The sequence below is a fragment of the Acanthaster planci genome, linkage group LG14 (assembly GCF_054643075.1).
Source record: "Acanthaster planci isolate LZ-2023a linkage group LG14, COTS_SCS, whole genome shotgun sequence".
NCBI classification, from domain to species: Eukaryota; Metazoa; Echinodermata; class Asteroidea; order Valvatida; family Acanthasteridae; genus Acanthaster; species Acanthaster planci.
Window position 1 is genome coordinate 10,603,959 of NC_141790.1, and position 23,682 is coordinate 10,627,640.

Below are 23,682 nucleotides of genomic sequence, written 5' to 3' on the forward strand. Positions count from 1 at the left end.
ATATGATTCGAACCAGCCAGCCAACACCGGCAAGTTCGGTGATCGAGACGTCTGCACAAGTAAGAAGGAGGTTGTGGGTTAAAGTCCCACCCAAGTATGCTTGTGGATATTTTTTTTCACAAGCCTTCGGGGCCATACACTGAGTATACCGTGTTAAAATAAGGGCAAAAATCCAAAATGAATTTTTTTTAAATAGCTCAATGAAGTCCTTTTTGCACTACTTTCACGACTCGTCTGATGTTATTGGGTTGATCGTGGTCACATAATGGCGTCACCTCTTCCTGAAATTAAACAAACAATGCTCAGGTAGAAGGTATCGGTACATCGTCACGGGGGTTTCTTACGGGAAAATGTGAGGAATTTTGGACATTACTCACACCAGCTGCCATTTTGATTTGGTCCTGGACCTCACTCTCAGAAATTGGGAGCGAATCGGCGGTCTGCAGTTGCGGCGCCTCAGCGGTCGTGTTCACCCCGCTCGCAGGTGACTGCAAGACGGAAGGCCCACTAGATGAGTGGGAGTCCTTCACCTCTTGTTCATCGTAAGCTGTGGATCCTGGGGCGATCGGCGTGGGGGTCTTTGAACTTGGCACCTCAGAAGTCGATGTTGGGTCCCCTGACTTCCAAAGGTCTGGATTTGTGAAGTGTGAAGCTTGCGGGGTCGTTGATGCTGGACTCTGCGGACTGAAGCCCATTTCTTGATTCGTTTCTGTTGTGGAGGTAATCGTTCCTTCTTCATTTGTACCTACTGGGCTTTCCGTATATTTCGAGGTTCTTGTGTTTGTGGTTTGCGTGACGATGGTTTCGTCAACTGTTGCACCGTTTAGGAGTTCGTCCATCGTCTCTGAACTTGATGCTCCTGAAGTAACTGTTGTTATTTCCGTCGTGTTGTTCATTCCAACCTTTCTAGTTTCTTGGGATGTGTAATCCAGAATTCTAGTCGTTATTACATCTTCGTCATCGGCAACGGTAGAGGGGGTACCATCGGTATTTCCGTATTCCGATGCCGACGATACTGCGGTGGTAAACTCGTTCTTCATGGAATTTTCCTCTTCAGCAGTTGCACCAAGGGAGCCTTGTTCATCAAGTAAAAAAATCTTGTTAAAGTCATAGCCACTGTCAAGATGGTTGATAATCTTCGATCACGATCACTGTAAAAGTCACCATAATACCAATTACTTTCTCAGAACACGTCTCAAGGCAACAGTGAAAATGGACAGACTTTTCTGTATGTTTGGATGAAGTCACTGTACACGCAGAAAACAAAACAAAACGAAAGCTACATCGAAGAGCAAGGAAATTCCTCTTCGTGACAAAGACACTGTCCCTCGTTTCACGTTCAACGCAAAAAAAACAAATAACATAAACAATTCCTGCTTCACTGTAGTGAACAAGAAACGACTAAGCAGGCACAATGCCGACAGGAAGTTGTCCGTGAAGTCGGCCAAAAGTGAAAAATACAAATTCAAACCTGCAAGAAGACTGCGTGATCACAGTCAAAATAAAAATTAAGGACTACATATTCTTTGTAAATAATTTTCCCATCAGTTTAGCTGTTCAGTTTTAACACCCCTTTCTCATTCCTCGTGTGTAAAAATGACAAACTGCACTTCGAAATAATCGAGAGAAGGTTAGATCTATAAGTTCAGAGATGTGGCAGAAATCATGCACCTTCATGCATTCGAGAACAAGTTGTTAGAGGAGAAGGAGGCGCGGGTGGACCGACAGAGGAGCATGCTTCATTCAAAAGGTGAATGGTTCAGTGATTGTCAATGCTGGGCGCCGGGCAAGAGAACTGACACATAAAGGATTTCTTTTACCAAGATGGCAGTTTGAGAGATCACGTGAGGAGGGAGTTCAGACATTCAAATGAAAGAAGTAGAAATATTTACAACGTTTATCACGTAGTTTAGTAATGAAGCAAAACACTCGAATGGATTATTAACAGGACAATTTGAAGTTGGAATTCTGACGAGGGAGAAGTAAGTTAATTGCAAACAGAAGTTACAAAATAACTCCGTTCAATAAGCAAAAAGGTGGAATTATGACACGTCAATAAGTATCATATTATGTTAATGCTCACTTTATGATGTTGTAGTAAATTAGCATTGAGTGTTTTACATAGGACGGGTTGTTTATAAATTTACAGGGAATTTATTTGATAGAAGAGGTTTTGCACAATATTTACGCCTTATAGTAGGCCCTATGTAGTTTCATCACCATGAATGTCATGAATATTCCGTTTTCTCGATCGTAATCAAGAGGGAAAATGATAAATTCATTTTGAAAATGCTTCTACATAAGGTTTCACATAAACTATTTATAATGGTCTTACGCTTGAAGCCCAGCAACTCCATTCGTAAACACGGCTCATTATGCCACATGACCGGGTGGATGCGCACAAGCCGTACATTGATTGGCTCCTCAAACGTAACGTGGATTGGCGTGTCACTGTCATATGACCCCTTAAGAATCTACAAGATGAAAAGCAATTTTGCGGCTGACATTGGTTTGAAACCATAACATGGCCTTAAAAACAAGCTGCGACAAAGGTCATTTGAAGAAACAAGAATGCTTTCAAAACGGTGCAGGTTAACGTCAGGAAAAGATGGCTATTTTTCCAAAACCATAAAGATACGCGAAAAGAGAAACACATCACGGAATATAGAATAACAGCTGTCCTTTGACTCCTTTCTTTTGAATCAATTTAACAATTGTGATCTACAAGTCTACTTTCAAACCTCGGCACCTTGGTGATTCAAACCAATCTGCAATGTAAGCTTCGACAGAGTCTTCTTCTTTTTCTTATCTGCACCGACTTCATGTGCAAAAGTCTTCCACGCTAAAAGAAGGAAATGTATACACGCACTCTCTTGTCGCCATCTGCGCCAGTAATGAATTTCCATTCTTCATCACTGTTCCAATAGGACACTGAGAATGTCTCGACCCATTCATCTGCAGAAGCTCGTCCCTGGACGACGATCCCGTAAATATCCGCATCCTCCACGAAATCAACCTTAGAGTGATCCCAACAAAATGAACTTTGTAATGATGGTAGAATAACTAATAATGATTTCGGGTCTCAATGACATTCCCATCATAATCCCCAAAACATGCAGAAAGGAGACTTTATTAGTTTACAGCCTAGCAAATTTTACAGCTCTAACGTTTGGTGCCTGCCCTGTATCCAAATAACCGGTGTTTTACCTGTAACCAACTATATTGGTCGTCGTGCGCAGGGCACCAAGCCCCGGCGCCTTCAACCGAGTTCAACCGAGCGTTGTCCGCTTGATAACCCCCGGAGCTGTCGGGAGACCTCTCGCTAGAGGCGTTGAGCTGCTCGCTAGCTATGCGCCACGACAGCGACGTACTGCTCATCCCCAAGACTTTGTACACTGGCTCAGTGACTCCTGTAAAAGAAATTTTTGCAGAATTTGGTCAACTGTTTTTTTTTTCTTTGAGGGTATTCTATTTCTTTAAACATTATTTCCAACTTACCTTTGAATAGGCTTAAGTTATCCACTGCTATGATGGCTTCAAGATCATCTTGTTCTATAGTTGCTTCAAGAACAACCTAGGTTAAATTAAATATTCTCGTTTGAAGATTTCTTGCAAGTTATTTGCATGTCATTTCTTTCTTTTCATTAATAAAAAGTGTAATCCAATGTTCACATGCATTACCTGGTCCCCTTCTTCCATTTGGAAATCAATGTATCCATCCTGCACTCCGGTGCTAGTCCCCTGGGCTTGTGCTTCCCAGACTTTCGTCTCCCTTGGACCTTCGTCTCCATCGGTGTTTTGAACGAAGATCGCCAGTTTGGTATCAGCTGACAAACCACGGACCAGGTACCTGAAGCGGGCTACGTAGGACGTGCTTGTCCACGTGCTCGGGGCAGTTAATAGGCGAGAGACGTACGGCATCCAGGGATCTCCGCCGGAGCATAAAGCGTATGGGTCTACAGTTGAGATCGATGGCTGTGGTGTTGTGGATGGGCTTGCTGCGGATGTCACAGTCGTGGATTTTGGTGTTGCGGGTGATGGTGTTGGGGATGTTTGTGATGGCACTGTTGTCACTGTTGATGGTCCTTCGACGGGCATTGTAGTTGTGAATATTGGTGCATTGTATGTTGTTGAGCTAGATGCTGCTGTTGCAGATGCTGCTGGTGTGGATGTTGCTGTTGTGGATGTCGCTAATGTGGATGCTACTGTTGTATATGACGCTGTTGTAGATGCTACTGCTGTAGATGTTGCTGTTGTGGATGTTGTGTTAGATGTTGTTGTCGATGCTGCGGTTGTAGATGTTGCTGTAGTGAATGTTGTGTTAGATGGTGTGGATGTTGCTGTTATAGATGTTGCTGTTGTGGATGTCGCTAATGTGGATGCTGCTGTATATGACGCTGCTATAGATGTTAGTGTTGTAGATGCCGCTGGTGTGGATGTTGCTGTTGTGGACTTTAATGATGGGGATGGTGATGTGGAAGTTAGTGTTGGGGCGCCGACGGTGAAAGTTGTGGATGTAATTGATTCGCTTGCCGCAGGGAATGTCAGAGGCGGTGTTGTGGACTGACTCGTCGTCCATTGAGGCATTGAGGAACGCAGATCTGTGTACAAGGTTGACGCCTCGGTGGTAGAAGACGGTGAGCGTGCTCCAATACAATCTGAAGCTGCAGTCATCCAATCGTAGAAGATGAAACTGCCTAGATATGCAAATTTACGTAAATCGTTACACAATAATTGGCCGCTGAACATGGAACATCATACAATAAAGGCAGCGAAAAAAATCACAGCGAAAACTTACTGTTGAAGGCGCGCGTGACGTTATTTTCTTCGGAGAGATCTACGAGCCTATGCCATGTCCATGTCCCGTTGCTAGACGAGCGATCTTGCCACAAGGGCACTGTGTCTTCAAAATCGGCAGAAAACAAGTTGACTGAAACAAGGGGAGAAAAGCTAGATTATATATGCACGTATTATATGTAATTAAACGACCGCAAAACTACTCAAGCAATGGAGATCTCTCTCAGCGTTAAAATTCGCTTGTAAACAATTAACGAGTCTGTTGCCACCCAGCGTCGAACAATGTCACCTGTGACCTGAGTTTGCCTGAGTGAGCAAAACGATAAAGATGCGCGTTGCAGACTCACCGGTGTGCATCGTTCCCAGGAGCTCAACCCTTAGGCAGAGATCATTGACCCACTGGAAACGGTCTAGCCGGACGTAGCGGGCGTGCTTGGGTTCCCTTAGGTTTAAGGTGTATGTATTCCAGTCGTGTGCATCGATTTCATAATTCTGAAATGAAATTTAATAAAATTATAAACAAAAAACCCTGTTATGAATAAATAGGTGCCTTGTGTACTAAGTACTCTCAAAATGTGTCGATCAAAACGAATCAGAAATAAATTCCACTAGTCAGAAATTACAAGACAAATCCTCCTTCAATTAAAATAAGTTCTGGCCTTATTTTATGTTTCAGGAAAATACACTAGAAATTACTTTCGCTTATAAACATTCGGGATTCATTTACATTCAAACACACCTTGTTTGCCCATTCCATCTCTGTCGTTCGAAGAAATACTCTGACGAACGTCAGCCATGTACCGTTATTTGACTCGTCTTGCCCCGGACCACGCCCCTGCAGGAGGAGCCCCTCCACATAGGTTTGAACCAGGAGGTCGATCTGGAAGAAGGTGTTGGTGGGATAGGCGGCGCACCAGGCCCCGGACCCGTCCAGGCGGGCCCTCTGCGGCGGGTAGCCGGCCTGGCTGTCATTGGCCGATATCTGCGAATTCATTATCTCGTAACTCTCCATTCCAAGCTGACGTGCTACAGCTGAGGCCAAGAAAATATATAATTCACTGCACAAAATGGGGCAATGTACATTTATTTACACCATATATATGACAGTGCTCAACTTCAAAAACCGAATGGTTTTTTCTTACCGAATTTGATTAAGATTAAAGGCGCTTTCGGGGTGCGTTGCATACACGATGCGCTCGTGCGTTTCACTTTCACGGACACAAAATCGACTCCGTTACCATAACGCAGGTGTCACCCCGGGGGCGATTTTGACGGATACGCAATGCTTGGCTTCAGTGTTGACGCGCATTTGGAAAGGCGCCTTGAGTCTAATAATTTTTTAAGAACAGGTTGGAAAAATCATGCGTAAAAGTTACGTTTTGGTAGTGGTCATGCAGGAACGATCTTACCAGGTTTCTGACTGACCAACAGAGCAATTAAATCCTTCTTTGCAAGGTAAATCAATGCACTCGGCAGTTTTAACGCAAACAGGAAGTTTTGTCGAAGAGTCAGAATTGACCGATATTGCTTACAATCTATTTGTGAGAGTAGAGTCAGGTCAGCCATATAGTTAAGGCTGAACAGGTTTTTTATACAGGACATGGTAACATTCAGGCACTTTATCGTCGTTTTTTTGTCGTTAAGTGAGCAGATGTTTGTCAATCTCGCTCTCCTATCCAAACTTATAACACGTGGACCAAGGGTGTATTTGAGTCAGAAAAATGGCGATAAAATCAGCAGTCAATTTTTTTTATCTCGGAAAGCAAAGCTCATTCGAAAGCCAAAATACATACCCTGGCCTTCATAAGCTGATGTAATCGGCATTTAGGGTTGGAAACACAAATGTGAGGTTGGATTCTGTTGTCAATATGTCCTATTCAAAAATGTGAGGAACATTTATTATCACCTGGGACCTGGGCCTCTGCTGGAGATCAACTTACTGGACAACTCGTAGCCCACGACCGCCATGTTGACGCAATAATCCTGGTGCTGCGAGGTTGTCGGATGGATCCGAATTGCCTCCACTTCTAGTGGGGTCGGGAGAGAGACCTCATCTTCACATTCACTCTCTCTGGCGCCCAACGAAAAACCCTGCAGAGTTAAAAACCTTCTTCTTGTATGTCCCTGTTAATTCCCATATCTCGTTTGACCGCACTTAAATAACAGATGTCAAGTCCTTAGTCACTTTTCCTTTAGACGTTTAGGTTCTAGTAGGTCAGTGACCCTGGGCTGTAAAATGAAAAAAAAATAAAATCCACAGGCATATCACTTCACCTTACCGGGGTCAAGTACGGTGAACAAATCTGCCCCTTTATGTTTATGTTTTAATATTTTCATTCATTTAGTTGCTAAATTACCACCATATACTTTACTTCGTATTGACTTTGATGAGTTTGTAGAGAGATGTCTAATTTTAGACAATATTTTCCAAAAACCTTTGATTTATCGTTCCACTGAAATGTACCTTTTCATTCTAGGGAACTCGATTGGGGGTGACTTTACATGGGAAGATGTATTCACTATGGTTCAAACACTAATGGTCACTCAGAATATATAGGCTATAAGCTTCCAGTCACTTAAAACGTCTGTATTTCCGATTTTAACAATGAATTTTCGATGAAAGGGATTATTGCGAGGTGAAATGCAAATATTGCTCACTTTCGAATCACTACCAGTCTCGGGATAAAACTGCCAAAAGTCGCCATTGGTGTAGGAGAATCTGAAGGACGTGATACATCCTGGGGAATCGGCGAAGTCCGCGAAAAACAACCGAGTCACCGCCACTGGCTGGACAAAATCCACCTCCAGCCATTGGTTCCGATCCTCGATGAGGGCACACCAGCGGACCACGAAGAAGTTAGGATAGGTGGGCTCAGAAGAGGGCGCCTCATTCGGCTCGAAATGCTGGACGTGGAGGGTGGAGCTATTTGACGCGCGCAGGGAGCTGTTACTGATTGAGAGCGACGACTCTGCGTTCAAGCAACAAGAGAAAGTTTGACACAGACACAAAACATTCGCACGTCCTTAAATGCTTCCTTGAACCCCAATTGCAATAGACTTTATGCACGAAAAAGCAATTCTTAAGTCTGTTCCTGAATAAAACTTTGAAAGAGCTGGCATTTTGAGATTAGTGTGGTGGGTTCAAAGCCTCCCTTTCAAGTTCTTCAAACTCTGGCACAAAACACTAATTTCTTTTTTTTTCCTCAGAGTACCCTGGCACTAAGTTGACAGGAAGTTACATCTCATTCTTTACCTGATGCTCTCAACTCACTTCATTTTCAAGTTCAGTATGGCTGACTCCTGAATAAGGTCTATTGCTTTTCTGCGAATAAACAGCTTATGTTGATCGACAGAGACTTTAAAAACGCCCGTGTCGACAAGTTCCAGGGCAGGTTATGGCACTTCGGCCATCACAATATTGAAAGACCTCCGATTCGGGTCTGAACATTCAAAAGAAATAATAAATTGCAAGAGAAGTTTCCCTCAACACATGATTTGTGTCACAAATTTGCTCACAAAATAGGCTTACATTAGCTGGCTTGCGATTCGGTTGAAAAGAAGGGGGCGATATCGTACCTTCATAACGAATGTTGCACCACCAGTCGCCACAGGGTTGTGGTATGAGGTTTTCATAGAAGGTACTTTCCTCGGGCAGGCAGTCCTCATCCAGGAATGTGTCGCAGCCTTGCCTGGCTCGATCGTCGCTACTGCTGTCGATGTCGCTGCTGGCCTGCCCTCCACTGCTGCTGCTCGGCTTCCTCTCGCCACTACTACTGTAGCTGTGAAAATCGCTGCTGTTATGCCAGTCGCTGCTCCAACTGCTTGACCACGAGGAGTAGGGGTCGACCCCCTCACAACTACTGTTGCCGATGAATGGTACATTGCACGAGCAGACGCTTGTGTTCGCTGCGGCGACTCCACACGGTTGGGTGCCGTCATCTGAAATAAAGTTCGTGACACAGAAGCCAGTCTAAATAAATTGGGCCTCTTGTAACTCTTGGTGGCAGCAGCTAAATTTTCTGTTGGTGCCTACGATGGACAGAGTGGACGACAGACAAAAAGTCCGAGACTCAGACCAAAGGACCTACCCACAAGAAGAAGGTAAGAATGTCTAAAATCAACGAAACACATAATATCCAAAAACGAACAAAAGAACGTACGCCAATTGTGAAGTGTGGACTGTTTGGTAATATCATGAAAGCGGTCACTTGTAACAAGGTAAGGCCTTGTCTTTATCATGTAATAGACATAATGACGTTAATGAGCGTCTGCATGAAGTGTGTTTCCCTTAACTTGCCTGGATAATTATTTATAAAATGATTATGTTAAGTTCTTGATAGTGTCCAAGTCAGTGGGAGTCTACATTGAATGCACGTGCCTGAAATTTGCCAGTGCTTCAAGAAATGATGCTGTGATCATTGTTGGTCATTTTCACGAAGTCAGACTCAGACTTAACTGAAATTATGTCTGGCCCGCGATCTGACCTGGGATTATGCAGACGACCCCAGCCACCTCATAGTAGTAGCAGTTGTGCTCCCCCAGCCCGTCGTGCGCGCACTCTAGTAACCGCTCCTCGTCGCCGATGCAGCCCACATCGTCCAGCAGGAATTGCTCGTCCCCGTCCACCACACTTATCTCGGTCAGTGCGGTCTGGGCGCCCACGTAGCCCAGCTGGCGACAGGCCACCTTAGCGTCAGCGTTTTGCCAATTGTCATCACACACGTGACCCCAAGTTGAATTGTACACTTCAAGAATTCCAGTGTAGGGGTTGGGTCCGCCCGTCACTCGAACATCCATGGGGGAAGCTAGTGTAAATTAAAACATATAGGCCACTTCTGACGATTGAAAGGAAAGGAGGGCCGGCTAAGCTCCTGTCAAAATGTTTCTCTTAATACCCACCTCGACAGACTGAGAGAAACCATCGCGGCATTTTAAAGATTTTTTATCTGTCCTCCCCTTCTTAACCTATTTGGATTGTGTATTTTAATTATTTTTGAAAAATAAATTTGTACTTTTCACTTGTCTACCCATTCAACAGTTTGAATAGAATTAGCCTGTGAGCCTGTGAACCTTCAGTTAACAGTACAGAAAAAGCTGGACGTCCACGTCAAAATAGTGCACGCGCGCGGGCTAAATAGCGCTCCCCCAACTCACCGTTTCTGCCGTGTATTTGAACGCCGTCTATTTCCACGCGGCCGGCCAGTGTGCTGTTTATCTCTAGCATTATTGCGTCCACAGCAACGGGCAGAAACTGTAAAATGGGACAAATTACCACTTTTACTCAATTTTTACAGCACCTCTTCAAATGCCGTGTTGCATCGAGGACTCTCCATTCTTTTGAGCAAGTATCTCTTAATCGCAACAAACCAAAATTTTATGAAAAAAAATGAAATTACATTCAGACCTCCAGTTCACTGATAGCGAAGAACACTGGTAACACATAACGCATAAACAGATTAGCCAGGTTTATGACAAATGAGCAGTTTCGACTGTGAGATACTCACGAACCACCTGTAAATCAATTAAGTACTTCAAAGGCAACAGGTGTATTTTCCCCCAAAAAAATCAGTATTCCAAAAGAAGTAAATTCAAAAGATAATTACTCTAGTTTGAACCCATAATAGTTCAAATGAATAGTAAACGATGAATTGAAAACTTTCTTTAAACTTTTGTCAAAACAGGCTTTCTACCTCAAGAGTAGGGGAAAAAATCCTGCTGTGCTTTATGGCCTGAGGTCTTGATGTCTGCCAGAGGTCATAGGTTATGTTTCCGATGGCGGAAATTCTGACCACGGAACCGGCTCCCAACGTCTCATAAATGTCAACCCGGTGAACAAACAGATCTTGCTTAAATCGAAGCTGGGAAAAATTACAGTAGTGTTATTTTACAATTAGTATGTTAACCTTGGGACCAAAACAAATGACATCAGCCTGAAACCGTTTACATGTCAAATAATATATGGGCTATTCTGCTTTCAATTTTTTATAGAGCAGAAGTACCCTTTTAAAAACACAACAGAGGACAAATTTGATGAAAGCACGACAACTGAGGCAAAGAGGTTCCGGTTCTCTTAAATTTATATTGTTGGCTTGAATAAAATTAAGGGCTGAAAATGGTTACCTCCCTATAAAGAAAGACATCTTTTTCATTTCAACGAGGATACAAGAAAGTTTACTCATATACAGCATTGGCAAAAAAATTAAAAACGGTAACCATTTTCCTTCTTTTTACTCGGATTCTGTGGACAACCGATATTGGTGCGCCCATTTTTTTTTCAGTTAGTTTGACGACACCCAAGAAGCGTGGCAGCCCAAAACTTGGCACTGCAGATCTACCATACCACTGTAGGGAATCGTTACACTCTGCGGCAACAGTTTAACGTGCATGATGACAGTTGCTTCGTCACTTAGACTGTACATGTATGAATTATAAACTGAGTGTGAATTCTACAGCGGCATAAAATAATGACAGAAATAAAGACCAGAGAATATCTTTTTCAGTCTATTTTTTCGAAGGATTGAAGAACATAAACTGATTTGGTATTGGGTAGTTGACAATCGTAACAAATATTTATTGGGAGTGCAAGGTTTTGCTTCTTCTTTGTTTTGTAACCTTAGGAATCTGCCCGTCAACTGTGTCCTTCACGACCAATCATAAGTGACACTGGAATATTAAGTTAAAAAATGACAAACAGTTAATTTATTCTTCACTCCCTCAGGGGAGAGGAGAACCAAGGACATTTGGAATACCTAAAATTTGATATAACTTTCATGCAGCAATTTCCTTCGCACGATTATAAAAATTGTGTCCGTTGAACGCAGTCACCAGTGAAACTGGGAAAACAAAATTAAGTGAAAACTGGAAGAGAGGTCACCTTTTCTTCTTCACTTCATAAGGACAACCTTGCAGCAAAGGAATGACAATGGATTCGTATTATTAGATCTACCCAATAGTAGCCGCGTGGTAGCTTTTCTTTTATATCAAACGCGTCTTTTGAATTAAATTATCGGTGACACTCGAATAAAATTCAACGCAAATGGCAAAGGGTTCTTTGATTCTGTATTTGTCTCCTCACACAGCCTTACAGCAAAGAGGAACGATTACATTTTCAGATTCGTGTTATTGAACGTAACATCTGTACAGCAACTACCCGGTTCCACTTTTATCAGAAATACTTGCTTCAATTTCCCTGGGAATGTCGTGCGTGACATCCTGTGAATTTCGTGCGTGACTTCCTGAGGCTAGTGAGGAATTGGATAAAGTGACAGTCTCAGCTATAAACTGAATGCACAGTGACAGTGAGTGCGTAACCAGTCATGATCTGTAGTTGGGAGTAATGACATTGCGCATATCAACCTTGTTTATTTCGTTTTTTTTTAACTCGGCCATAGTACGTCAAGCACCTTTTGTGCTGCCGATGGTATAAATGGTGACAACCGCTGCTGCATGTACAACTGAGCTGCTGGAGTTAAATATCGTGTTCGTGCTGTTCGCAAAACCAACGTCGTAGCTGTTGCTGTTGTTTTTGATACACTAACAGACATGGCCGAGCAGAATCTGGCGCTGCAGATCTACCAGAGCGTTGTGGGAATTGTTGGGATCTGCGGCAACGGTTTGGTGTGTGTGGTGATCGCCCGAGTCCGCTTCATGCACACCCTGACCAACGCCTTCATCTTCAACCAAGCCCTGATTGATCTGCTGGGGTCGTTACTGATTTTGGTCAACAGTCTCGTGCCTGTCCCCGATCCGATACCACCGGGAACCAGCGGCGTGCTTCTCTGCAAGTTGTGGGTGTCCAACTTCTTCGTATGGGGACTTTTCATCGCGTCTACCTTCAATCTAACGGCGTTGACTTTGGAGCGATACCTAGCTATAGTGTTCCCCTTCAGGTACCAAGTGCTGGCCACACGTGAGAAATCCGTAGCCGTTATAATCGGGCTATGGCTATCGGCATTTGTATTCAATAGTTACAGTTTATTTATTCGCTACTACGAAGCCGGTCAGTGTAGGCAGAGACTCGTGGCAAATCCACTTGCTCTTGGTGTCGCTGTGTTTTCCGTCACATATTTGCTCCCTGTCGTCGTCATGGTGTTCGTCTACACTCACATCGCAGTGGTTCTGAAGAAGGGTGCTGGGAGAGTTCAGCCCAAACTGGCGGGCTTGACTCCGGGTCCGCCTCCCGGCACGGGAGTTGAGCCCACTGTGGCGACCGCGAATGCTGGCGCCAGTGACCAGCAGCAGGGTGCCGGCCCGTCTGGCACCACGGCCCCCGAGGGCCGGGGAGAGTCGCTGATGCGAGCTCGGCGCAACACCTTCAAGACCCTCTTGCTGGTCTCCGTGGCATTCACCGTCTGCTGGACGCCCAACGAGGTCATCTTCTTTCTCTTCAACCTCGGCGTAGACGTGGACTTCACTTCAGTCGTCTACATCGTGTCAGTTGCTATGGTTGCATCCAACGGCTGCGTCAACCCTTTCATCTACGCCATCAAGTACAAGCAGTTCAGAAAGGCTCTTAAAGCACTTACCTGTGCAAAAAGTGGAACTGATGTCGGGTCTTCACTGACCGCTACCAATAACAATCAAGAGTAAGGCTTTCGATTAATAAAATAGCCTCAACGAAAACAAAGTTGCATGCATCTTTGGACAAAGAACAAGTACCATAGTGTACTGTATTCCAATTCCATTTTCGTATCATAATCATTTATTGATTTATTATTTCTACCATCAATTTGTCTTCAACTCGATGTGAACTAACGGATTGAAACAAATTAGCAGAGTATTAAAAAATCCAGAGAAAAACAAACAAAACACGCGATTACGTTTTAGAAAAAACCTCAAACGATAAAACAACGTGATGGATGTGGTGGTGTTCATTAAGCATAGTTGGTATTTTTGCCTTTTCCCAGCCACATTCGTTTATCATCCTATATGAACGTGCCCATTGGCTGCTTCTACAGTAGATATTCGTGACGTCTGAACGTTATGGAAAACTTGCAGTTTTATCGTAGTTTGTTCTTACTGAAAACAGTTTTGAAACGAGGATACTATTACACAAGGAACTCGGGCACTTAGATCTAACTTTCCTACATAGGATAAGAATTCCATATACGAATGCCACTATTTTTTCCCGCTGCGGTGACTTATTTGCCATCTGAAAGCAATAAAATGCCCCCAAAGTCAAATTTAGCGGTAACAATATTGACAGAGGGAGACTTCAGGCTGATTCCGGTCTCTCAGGGTTTGTAAGACGATTCAACCGCAACTTGGGAACAACTCTGTATAATCCTGAAAGCCAGGTCCATTAGCGAGTAAGTGGGTAGCCTACTAGGTCAATCCTTGAAAAGAATTGCCTGGCACTTAAATGGAGAGGTACAATTATGTCTTCGTCAGATAGGCAATAAGAGGCAATCCAAAACACAATATCTGGAACGCTTTCGTTGATATTTAATAGCCAAGCCAACTGCACTTGCATGTATGACTTGTTCGAGGGCTGCGAAACTCGATACCGATATCCTGAGCGCTGTAGTGGTTTGGATGCGGCAAACGAAATTCATAATACACTTAAAGGGCTTGCTGCACGACAATCTTTGAACATGGCCGATCAAAACTTAGCACTGCAGATCTACCAGAGCATTGTGGGAATCGTTGGGACCTGCGGCAACGGTTTGGTGTGTGTGGTGATCGCTCGAGTCCGCTTCATGCACACCCTGACCAACGCCTTCATCTTCAACCAAGCCCTGATCGATCTTCTGGGGTCGTTTGTGGTTGTTGTGGACAGCCTCGTACCGGTCCCCGACCCGCTACCAAGAGGGACCAGTTGGGTGCTGGTCTGTAGACTTTGGCTGTCGGGATACTTCAAGTGGGCCTTGTTCGTCTCGTCCACCTTCAACTTGGAAGCCTTGACTTTAGAGAGGTATCTGGCCATAGTGTTCCCCTTCAGGTACCAAGTGCTTGGCACTCGCAAGAACGCCACGATAGTCTTACTCGCCGTTTGGCTGTCGGCGTTTGTATTCGTTAGTTACAACATCGCCATGCAGTATGTGGAAGCTGGTCAATGCAAGACGACACTGTTGCCAAATCAGCAAGTCCTTGTCGTTGCATTGGTCATCGTGTTATACCTGCTACCCGTTATTGTCATGTTCTTCGTCTACGTCCACATAATCGTTGTTTTGAAGAGAGGAGCCGGCAGAATTCAACCCGGACCGACAGCTGCAGGTCCTTCTACCGTCTCAGTTCCAGAGAGCCAGGGGGCGTCGCTGATGCGAGCTCGCCGTAACACCTTCAAGACCCTCCTGTTGGTCTCCTTGGCGTTCATCGTTTGCTGGACACCGAACTCGATCATCTCCATCCTCCTCACCTTTGGCACGCCCATAGACTTCACCTCTGTTGTCTACATCTTGTCTGTTGCCATGGTTGCCACAAATTGCTGTGTCAACCCATTCGTCTATGCCTTCAAGTACAAGCAATTCCGCAAGGCTCTGAAAGAACTCCTAGGTAGAAATTATCCAACTAGTGATGGTACTTCGGTCGCTGTTCTGAGAGTTCGCACGGATATATAGGTGATACTTAGGGTACACTGCACCTGCATATTGAAACACTTACATTTATGTTTTCATGATCTGGGTCGTTTTAATGTTTGAATTAATTACGTATATCTTCGCTGGCGTATTCAGTGTGACATCTTATGGACTCCCGGTGTCAGTGTTTGACTAAAGTCGCATTGCATCTTGGCAGGCTCTTTCTTCGTCTTCTTTTCTTTTCTTACAGCCTTTTTTCATTTTAGTGCAGTTTAATCGCAGGTATTTGAGCTGTTTCAATTCCGCATTCACTGCAGCACCATAGCCTTATTCAGCTTATTCACCTTTATTCAACAACCTCGACCCCCAGTGTTCCAAAGTGCTTGGCTTTAAAATCCGAGAAGTCCGACCGCTCTTAGCGCATAATTTTGAACAGCCAATTTGCAGGCTACCCGTCCAAACGCAAGATGCAGCTCGACGCAAGCAAACCGAAAACGTTCCTTGTAGGACTGTTATCCTGGGCTCTATCCTACTCATACGATCATCATAAACAACAGGTCAGGATTCCATCGTTGATTGCAGTTTTAGTCTGTCTCAATACCAGCACTGAATATGGGTTGCAATATACATACAACGGTGCGTTGATAAAAAGTGGTAGATCAGCCCCTCCCTCTCAAGAAGCCCTCCTTTGTTTGAGTTGGACTGGTAGGCTGCATTGACAAGGGAATGTGAACATAAAGGTAGTGAATTACAGTACTGAGTCCCTGGCAATAATGTATGGACTTTAATCTTCAATGTGATAGGTACATAGAACTGAGATAAGCCAAGCATTAAATTAATAGTGGGTCACAGAGATGAGTCTGGTTTTAAGCTCTTTTAACCAAAGAAATAACTCCCAAACTATTTCATTTTAAGCCCAACAAAAACCACTTTATATGCCCAATGGTGACAGAAATATGTTTGCTTTACTCACCTAAAATTATGTTTTTGAACCCTGAAAATCCTGCAATTCTGTGCAGTTCGCTGACGTGATTGCGATCGACGCAATCGGCCTGCTAAAGCGCCACGTTGGGCTTCATCACGCACACAAAGCACGCCCCCTGCCATACATGAAGTGCGCCCTCTGCCATACATGATGTGCGATCGCAACATTCCTGATCATTGCTATTTAATTTTGTCACAGTGCCTGTGAGCCTTTTTCTAAGGGGAACAAACTATTTTCCTTGGGGCAAAGCACCCGTGAGCTAAAATCAATATACCGTTAACAGTGGGAGGGTCAATTTTGAGGGGTTTTGTAATTTTAATTCATTTTTATCCCTTTTTATTATTTCTTTATTATTTTTTTCGCTTCCCCATTTTCCCTTAATTTTTCATTTTTGTTTTTACAGGGGGAGTAAGCACCCCTATTGCCCCATGCTCTCTAAGCTCCACCCCACCTACGCAATTTGCACTGCTTAAAATCTTTTTCGCAGGTGTTACACTCCATCGACCCCGCCATACATCATCCCGTCACATACGGACTTTCGGAATTCGTTCAGGCAAAAGAAAAATCAGCCATTCTACGGAATAATCTGGCTTCACTTTCCACACTTATCGCTGTAAATCGTAAAAGTATTTTAACCATAATGGAATAAAGCACCAATTCCGCTCTTTTAAAAAAATGACTTCAACATTGATCGGTTTTACCATTAATTTGAGATTTTACCATTTAGGATAAAGCCCGGTGTTAGAACGTGTACTTTCCTTCGAGCTGCATCTAAAGGAAGAAGCTTATGGCGCAAAAACAACACAGATTGACGTTGGTTACAATGAATTCGAATTAGTCAGGTAGATCAAACACGTCATAGAGCAAACGGTAATTGTTGGGACCACTGGCATTTTCAGTAACTGTCCTGCAGGGCTTTGAAGGCAGATTTTTTTCTTCGAAAAAAACCTTTTCGAATATCGGCTTCAATATTATTCAAGTCTGTGTTTGTACTTTCCATTCCTGGCTTTTCCAGTCTCTTAGTGTCTGAAAATGTCAAAATCAAAATGAGATAAGTTTGCGCAGTTCATAAAAGGGTACTCACTCTGACTTGAGTGACACAATGGAAGATTAAAAGACTATCGTCTAAAAGAAATTCACGTAAAAGCTTCCGCTTTCATTGCTAAACAAAATAATGACGAATAACTCTCCATTGTGGGGACAGCAAACCACTGGAGACATAAATCCCAGCGGGGAACCGTATAAATTGCGATGCCCGCCGTCTCGTATCAGTACCTGGCGAAATGGAAGATCAGAACTTGGCACTGCGAATCTTTCTGTCCGTTGTTGGCGTCTTGGGCGTCTTTGGTAATGGCCTGGCCTGCGTGGTGATCGCCCGAGTCCGCTTCATGCACACCCTGACCAACGGTTTCATCTTCAACCAGGCTTTGATCGACCTACTCGGCTCCGTGACGCTCTTGTCTAGCCGGCTGGTGGTACCCACTCCAGAGCCCTTCCCGCAGGGAGACGGCGGTGCGTTGCTCTGCGTCCTGTGGGTCACCAACGTCTTCGTGTTCCAGATGTTCTTCACCTCCACGTTCAACCTGGTGGCGCTGACCTTGGAGAGGTATCTGGCGATCGTATTCCCCTTCAAGTACCAACTGCTGGGAACGCGCAGGAACGCCATCATGGTCATCCTTGGGGTGTGGGTGTCGGCGTTCCTGTTCAACAGTTTTGGCTTTTTCGTTGTCCTGAAGAGAGAGGCTGCTAGAGTTGAGCCCACTGTGGCGACTGCGAGCGCCGGTGACCGGCAGCAGGGTGCCGGTCCGTCCGTCGGCAAGGCACCCGAGGGTCAGGGGGAGTCACTGATGCGAGCTCGCCGCAACACCTTTAAGACCCTCCTCACAGTCTGCGTGGCATTCACTGTCTGCTGGACGCCCAATGAGATCATCTTTTTCCTCTTCAACCTCGGGGCGGGAGTTGACCTCTCGTCGCCTGTCTACATTTGTTCGGTCGGGCTGGCCGCATCCAACGGCTGCATTAACCCGTTTATCTACGCCATTAAGTACAGGCAGTTTCGAAAGGCGCTTAAGACACTCCTTGGCTTCAGGAATCAGACGGAAATGTCGTTGGCAGCCGTAAGTTCTAGGCATTGTTAAGGCAGGAATAAGTCCTCGATAAGCCGCAAAAATTGCACCAAGTTTTTAAAAGAGCAGACTGAAACGTAAGTCCACTGCAGACCTGTACCGATAGCTTTCTAACCATTTTGTTTCTCCCTAATGTCTTTTGTTTTTCACTTTTAGTATGTTTTATAGACTGTAGTTGAAATAAAATAACCGCTTTTCTGTAGAAATTGTCAAATGTACCACACAGATTAATCACTTTGGTTCACTAACGTAATGTGATGCAATTTCCACTGTACCAGTTTCTTGCAAAAGCGAAACATTAGACACCGAATGCATTTCGAAGGTACAATTTAAGTAGCCGGTTTTAGCCCTAGCATTGATTTCTTGTCACAGGGCTGCTGGTCACGGGAAATGTCATGTTACTTACTGAAGAAGTTTATCTGCTAATTCCTCAAAATTAAGCAAAAGTGCTGGCTAAATAACTCCCTTTTCCACAAAAAAATCAAGGCTGTAGAGGTCTAGATGCTAAATTGGGTTTTCTACGAACTGGCAAAGCAGGAATTGAAGTAAGATCTTGACATACACCTATATCAAATTACTGACAATTTATAATCCCGCACCTACCTGCGGCCTAGCTACACAGTGCATTTGTGACAAGTGGGTCCATTTGATTAAATCTTCTGACAGGGTCTTACCAAATTTAATAAAGTATTTTGCTAACTGTATGTGATTGAAATTAGGGGGAAAACTGACGGTGGTAAAATCTAATTCAGTCACAGTATTTCGGTCGTGCTATATACGCAAGTGCATTCCAAGTAGCACCTTTATAGCAGGTAAATTTTAGCACTTAGAACGAAAGAGGATAACATTTTGGAGCTGTGTATTTGACGGTATGAACTATGGTTGATAGTTTTGAGGACCCGATGCAAATTTACATTGCCACTCATTACACATTCATTACATTGCATTCCCAGAGAAAATACAGGTCCGTTTGTAGTTCCCCCCCCCCGAGAACAATATCACATCCGGACACTGGATATTTATTCAGCTTATTCATTTCAGACGGAGAAAACCCACTAATAATGCCGAGACAGGGTAGGAGGCTGAGAACTTCGCGTTCCACAATGGTAGAATTATCACCATGGATACCGATCAAAATGCCCATCAAAACATGATGTGCTCGCAGTAAATCCTAGAAAGCCGTTAAGAGCACTGCACACAGTAACTTTCTGCATAGAGCTTTGTTTGACGACGGTGAAGATGGGATAAGTGGAGAGGCGCGACACTCTCCGCCATGAATAGTTTCCTGTCTTACATTAAAGACGGCGTTACATGCTTTCCTTTCCAGTTGTCTGCCTCTTCGCGAGATATTCATTTGGGAAAATCAGATGTTTACTCACGATAATTAATGACGGATCGGGCTTGCAGCTTTCCACAAATGCATGACGTGATTATCAGACACGCTGTCGTTACCTGCAAGCAATATGGCCCTCTGTGACCACACATTTATAAAAAGAACCCTTTTGTCCTCTGCGTGCCAAGGTCAGAGCGAGCAAATCACCGTTGATTGCGTATGGAAAGTTTCGTCAACGGAATGGACACAATTCACAGTTGTAGAATTAAAAAGACACAACCAAACACGTGCGAATCGTGAGCGATTTGACAGGATCTCCTCCAGTTAAGTGGGAAAAACGGACATAAAATCGAAGGAATGGGGTTTATAAGGCTTTCTGTGTGGTCGCCTAAATTGAGAGGATAAACGTGAAGAAAATAGTGTATTCACCCTTATCTTTCTTTCTCTGTGTTAAACAAAAGCAAACGCATATTAGCAGGTACTTGTGTTTTTTAAATAGAGAATTTTTTAGATAGAGAGTCAATGATTTAACTTTAGCGCACGACTGCTAAGAAACGGGTTGCCCTTTTATGGACTCCGTACCTGGATAGTTGCTGTTGTTGGGGGCGCTGGCGGGGTCTGCCTTTCGTCTCCTGCACACGGGTACGACTGAGGAGTACCAGTGATCTTGGTCAAATCCAACCTGTGTGTTTTAAGGGGAAGGGGGATCCTTAAAAAAATCCTCTGTATAGTTGATATCTTTTACAGACTTGCACGTTTATTTTAAACTTAGTTGTCAGTCGAAAGTTTATGACCTGTGCAGTTAATAACAATTAAAAAGTGCAGTATAACGATTGAAAATGGTTACCAATCGCCACCGATTAGAAATACAATTTGTTTTTAATTCAAACGAAGTGCATGTACGACAAGTGTTAGTTACAAGTTACGTCACTGAAGCGTGGCTTCTCGGTCTTTTAGCTGGCTTTTAAACAAAGCTTATTAATTCATAGAAATAGTGCCTATATCAAGAGGGCTGGCTTTAGGCCGACAGCAAAAAGATAATTTTGCATTCTGATATGAAACGGCATAGGTAGTCACAAGAATGGTAGTAAATATGAAAGCAAATGCCTATTATTACTTACCAGAGCGGCAGAGCACTTGATGTGTAATTCATCACCTCAAAAGCCCACGCACAGTGAACTGCAGTTACAACAGAACAAAAGTATTACGGTGGATCACCGTGAACGGAGAGGTGTGATCCTTGTCAGGCAGCAACGGTATCGGAACATTGTGACCGCAGCTGGAAATACATAACGCGCGCGCCTACGAGAACCACGGACGAGCGGCTGCCGTAGTTTTCCATAGACGCGTGTTACATTCCTAGCCGCAGCCAGTCCATTTGGACACGACTTTAGCCATCCTGAACTGGATGCTAAACTGCAATAGTCCTTCACAAAAGTAGTGGTGTTTCGTATCTTTTAAAGGTATATCTGTAGCTCCCTTTTTCAAATCGTGTAGCCAAATGCCATCTAGGAGATTATTATCAATTTCACTCAGATGAACTGCAGCTCCAGTGTATTAGTACCAACATTTTAAACAGTAAGTTCTTTGATGTTGTTTGTTTTGAATTTCGTTTTTAAGCGTGTACTCTGCAAATGTTAAAGAGTGAAAAACTCAACTCTCTAAAATGAGCTAATCCCTTATCACTAAAATTACTCCAAAAGATCGAAAACCATTCTATTTTTTTAAGAGAACCACTCATATAAAGAGGGGATATGGCCTATAAGGGATGGCTCCACGAAAGAAATAGAAATTGGACCCTTCCGGAATAGTTTCTTAAAGGGCTCCTTTTTTTGAGAGTTTTTCAGTCTTGCGTGAAGAGAGTAAAACTTAACTTTATAACGCTCTGAATTCTTGAAAGATAAGAACGTGACACAGTTTCGAGCAGTTTTGCATTTAACAGCGTGTGTTTTGACAAAATACACTGTTTATTTTAATTTCAGGCATTATATTGTATGTTCACTAACCTGATCCGGTGTTTTCCGCAGAAGACTAAGAAATAGATGGTAAAACAGCACAGTTAACAGAACGTGAAATGTACAAGTGTAGTGTCATTTCTGATGTGTATTACCCGTACCCACAAGCAAGTGACCTCACAGAAACCCAAATTATCTTTTTTGGTTGATAACGGTTGGTCTCTCTTCATAGATTCACTATAGATATTCATTCATTGTGCCAGAGAGTCTCGGTAAGCTAAACTTTGGGTTCACAATCCGAAGTAAAACGAAACATCATGACAGCAACGAAACAAAGCAAGAACAACAAATAGAACAAAATAAATGAATGAATTGCCACGAAGGGCAAAAAAAAAGACAAAACCAAAACCCCACTGTTAAAGAAGCAAAAGTGCAATTTTGTGCAAATCACGAAGGGTTGAGAAAAGAATATCCCAAAGACTGCCTGGGAAGAAGGTTATTAAAACACTGCTTTGTTAAATTACTTATCGTTGCATAAAAAGAAAAACTACCGTTGGTTAACATGAACACTGACCATAATCATACGAAATTACTCTGTGGAATGGAACACAAGTATATATACCCACTCTTTGAAAATGAGTCTTAAGTCGCCAGAGACACTTTTGAGTTTTCATTTGTATTAGAAAGAGCAAATTGAGTTTTTGTTTTGATGTATCACTCAGTTTGGCATCCTGATGAAAGTGGATACTCCATGGTGAAAAATGCTGTGGGTTCCCATTGATTTACACTTTGCAAAATAATCCTAAAGGACCTTTACTCCAAAGTGGCTCTGGCGACTTAAGACTCATTTTCACAGAGTAGGTCACATATATCATTAAGTAATACATCATTGTATAATTTATATGCGCATCTGTATTACCTTCAGAGAGTGGAAAAATAAACAAAACATCGGGCTATATTTTTTTTCTTATTTTAAAACTGGAAAAAGATCGATTGGGGCACAAATGTAGCATACATATAACATCTTACGCTTAGGAAAGAGGGAAGGACGAAACGCAGTCAAAAAAAATGTGTGCAATTTATGAATGTAAATTAATCAGAGAGCGAAATTAATTCTCCGTCCATTAACATTTGGCAAAACCGATGACATATAAATCATCTCAAAAATTCATCGAGCTAAAAATGGGACAGAAATGCAATATTCACTTCACCATACAAAATTCTTATTGAAGCGAGCAACACAAGGTCGAACCGCAAATTATAATGGTAATATTCGTGAAATAAAACAATTAAAAATGTTGCTTCTTGTTTGCAAAGAGACAAATACGTGCACTGTGAAATGGTTTTACTGGGTGATACATTTTGTTATCTCGTGCTATTCAATTCTCTTGCTCTTTCATTCTCTCCTCCCCCCCCCCACATACGCATGCCGGTGGTTCAGAGGAATAACAGCAAACTATCATCATGTGTCATTTCATCGGCTGTTATTGAGCCACAACCTTCCTTGGGGGGCCCACAACCATTCAAATGTGTCTCTGAAGGCGAAGAGCTTTGGTTGCTTAATAAAATCATGTGTTGACAGACGCAATCGAATCTTTAAGACGGGCTAATTGCTGTAATTTCGCCGGCCGCCGGTCTGTCGTCGAATCGTATCTTTCACCTGTTGATCGATCGAGTGTGTGATTGTGTTGTGTGTAGCGGGATATTCATGGGCAGCCAGGGCAAACAGCAATCGAGCTGGTGTTCTTTAATTAGGAAAACAACTGCGTTCGCGTGGGACTGTGTCAACAAACATACTTATTTGCCAGCTTGAAATGGTTCATTTCTTTGTGTGTTCCGGAAAACCCCGTGATAAAGAAAATATGTCCTCAACGCAATTCATCGCATGAAATTTCCAAACATCGTTACAAATGACAAGTCACTTGTTATTCCGTCCAATTTGAAACGCATCCTATTGCTGTTTCCATTT

General features: G+C 43.3%; 3 protein-coding genes across 4 annotated transcripts in view; 2 read left to right on the top strand and 1 right to left on the bottom strand.

Annotated features, from left to right (window-relative positions):
* LOC110980982 (uncharacterized) overlaps nucleotides 1-23,682 on the bottom strand; it is a 40,228-nt gene that overhangs the window by 14,071 nt on the left and 2,475 nt on the right. The window contains exons 2-19 of one of the 2 annotated variants that reach the window (XM_087145914.1): nucleotides 21,765-21,789; nucleotides 20,880-20,937; nucleotides 20,341-20,440; nucleotides 10,488-10,655; nucleotides 9,952-10,048; nucleotides 9,282-9,602; nucleotides 8,374-8,736; nucleotides 7,456-7,766; nucleotides 6,738-6,888; nucleotides 5,537-5,829; nucleotides 5,145-5,289; nucleotides 4,799-4,930; nucleotides 3,682-4,697; nucleotides 3,499-3,574; nucleotides 3,208-3,410; nucleotides 2,870-3,016; nucleotides 2,336-2,474; nucleotides 378-1,075 (exon numbers count right to left, since the gene is read on the bottom strand). In XM_087145914.1, coding sequence (XP_087002040.1) covers nucleotides 378-1,075; nucleotides 2,336-2,474; nucleotides 2,870-3,016; nucleotides 3,208-3,410; nucleotides 3,499-3,574; nucleotides 3,682-4,697; nucleotides 4,799-4,930; nucleotides 5,145-5,289; nucleotides 5,537-5,829; nucleotides 6,738-6,888; nucleotides 7,456-7,766; nucleotides 8,374-8,736; nucleotides 9,282-9,602; nucleotides 9,952-10,048; nucleotides 10,488-10,655; nucleotides 20,341-20,440; nucleotides 20,880-20,937; nucleotides 21,765-21,789 — 4,443 coding nt within the window. Of the gene's footprint in view, nucleotides 1-377; nucleotides 1,076-2,335; nucleotides 2,475-2,869; nucleotides 3,017-3,207; nucleotides 3,411-3,498; nucleotides 3,575-3,681; nucleotides 4,698-4,798; nucleotides 4,931-5,144; nucleotides 5,290-5,536; nucleotides 5,830-6,737; nucleotides 6,889-7,455; nucleotides 7,767-8,373; nucleotides 8,737-9,281; nucleotides 9,603-9,951; nucleotides 10,049-10,487; nucleotides 10,656-16,287; nucleotides 16,381-20,340; nucleotides 20,441-20,879; nucleotides 20,938-21,764; nucleotides 21,790-23,682 lie in introns of those variants that run through there. The other variant, XM_022238099.2, reaches the window with a different exon arrangement.
* Nucleotides 12,159-13,808, top strand: LOC110980946 (beta-3 adrenergic receptor-like). The gene has a single exon (XM_022238030.2). The coding sequence runs from the start codon at nucleotides 12,340-12,342 to the stop codon at nucleotides 13,384-13,386; it is 1,047 nt and encodes a 348-aa protein (XP_022093722.2). The 5' UTR covers nucleotides 12,159-12,339; the 3' UTR covers nucleotides 13,387-13,808.
* LOC110980943 (type-1 angiotensin II receptor B-like) lies at nucleotides 17,583-21,853 on the top strand. The gene has a single exon (XM_022238028.2). It carries the CDS (start codon nucleotides 17,583-17,585, stop codon nucleotides 18,435-18,437), a length of 855 nt encoding a protein of 284 aa, XP_022093720.2. The 3' UTR covers nucleotides 18,438-21,853.

Excerpts from the sequence above, each read along its gene's own strand:
- LOC110980946 (XM_022238030.2), top strand. The coding sequence starts at position 12,340 with ATGGCCGAGCAGAATCTGGCGCTGCAGATCTACCAGAGCGTTGTGGGA.
- LOC110980943 (XM_022238028.2), top strand. The coding sequence starts at position 17,583 with ATGGAAGATCAGAACTTGGCACTGCGAATCTTTCTGTCCGTTGTTGGC.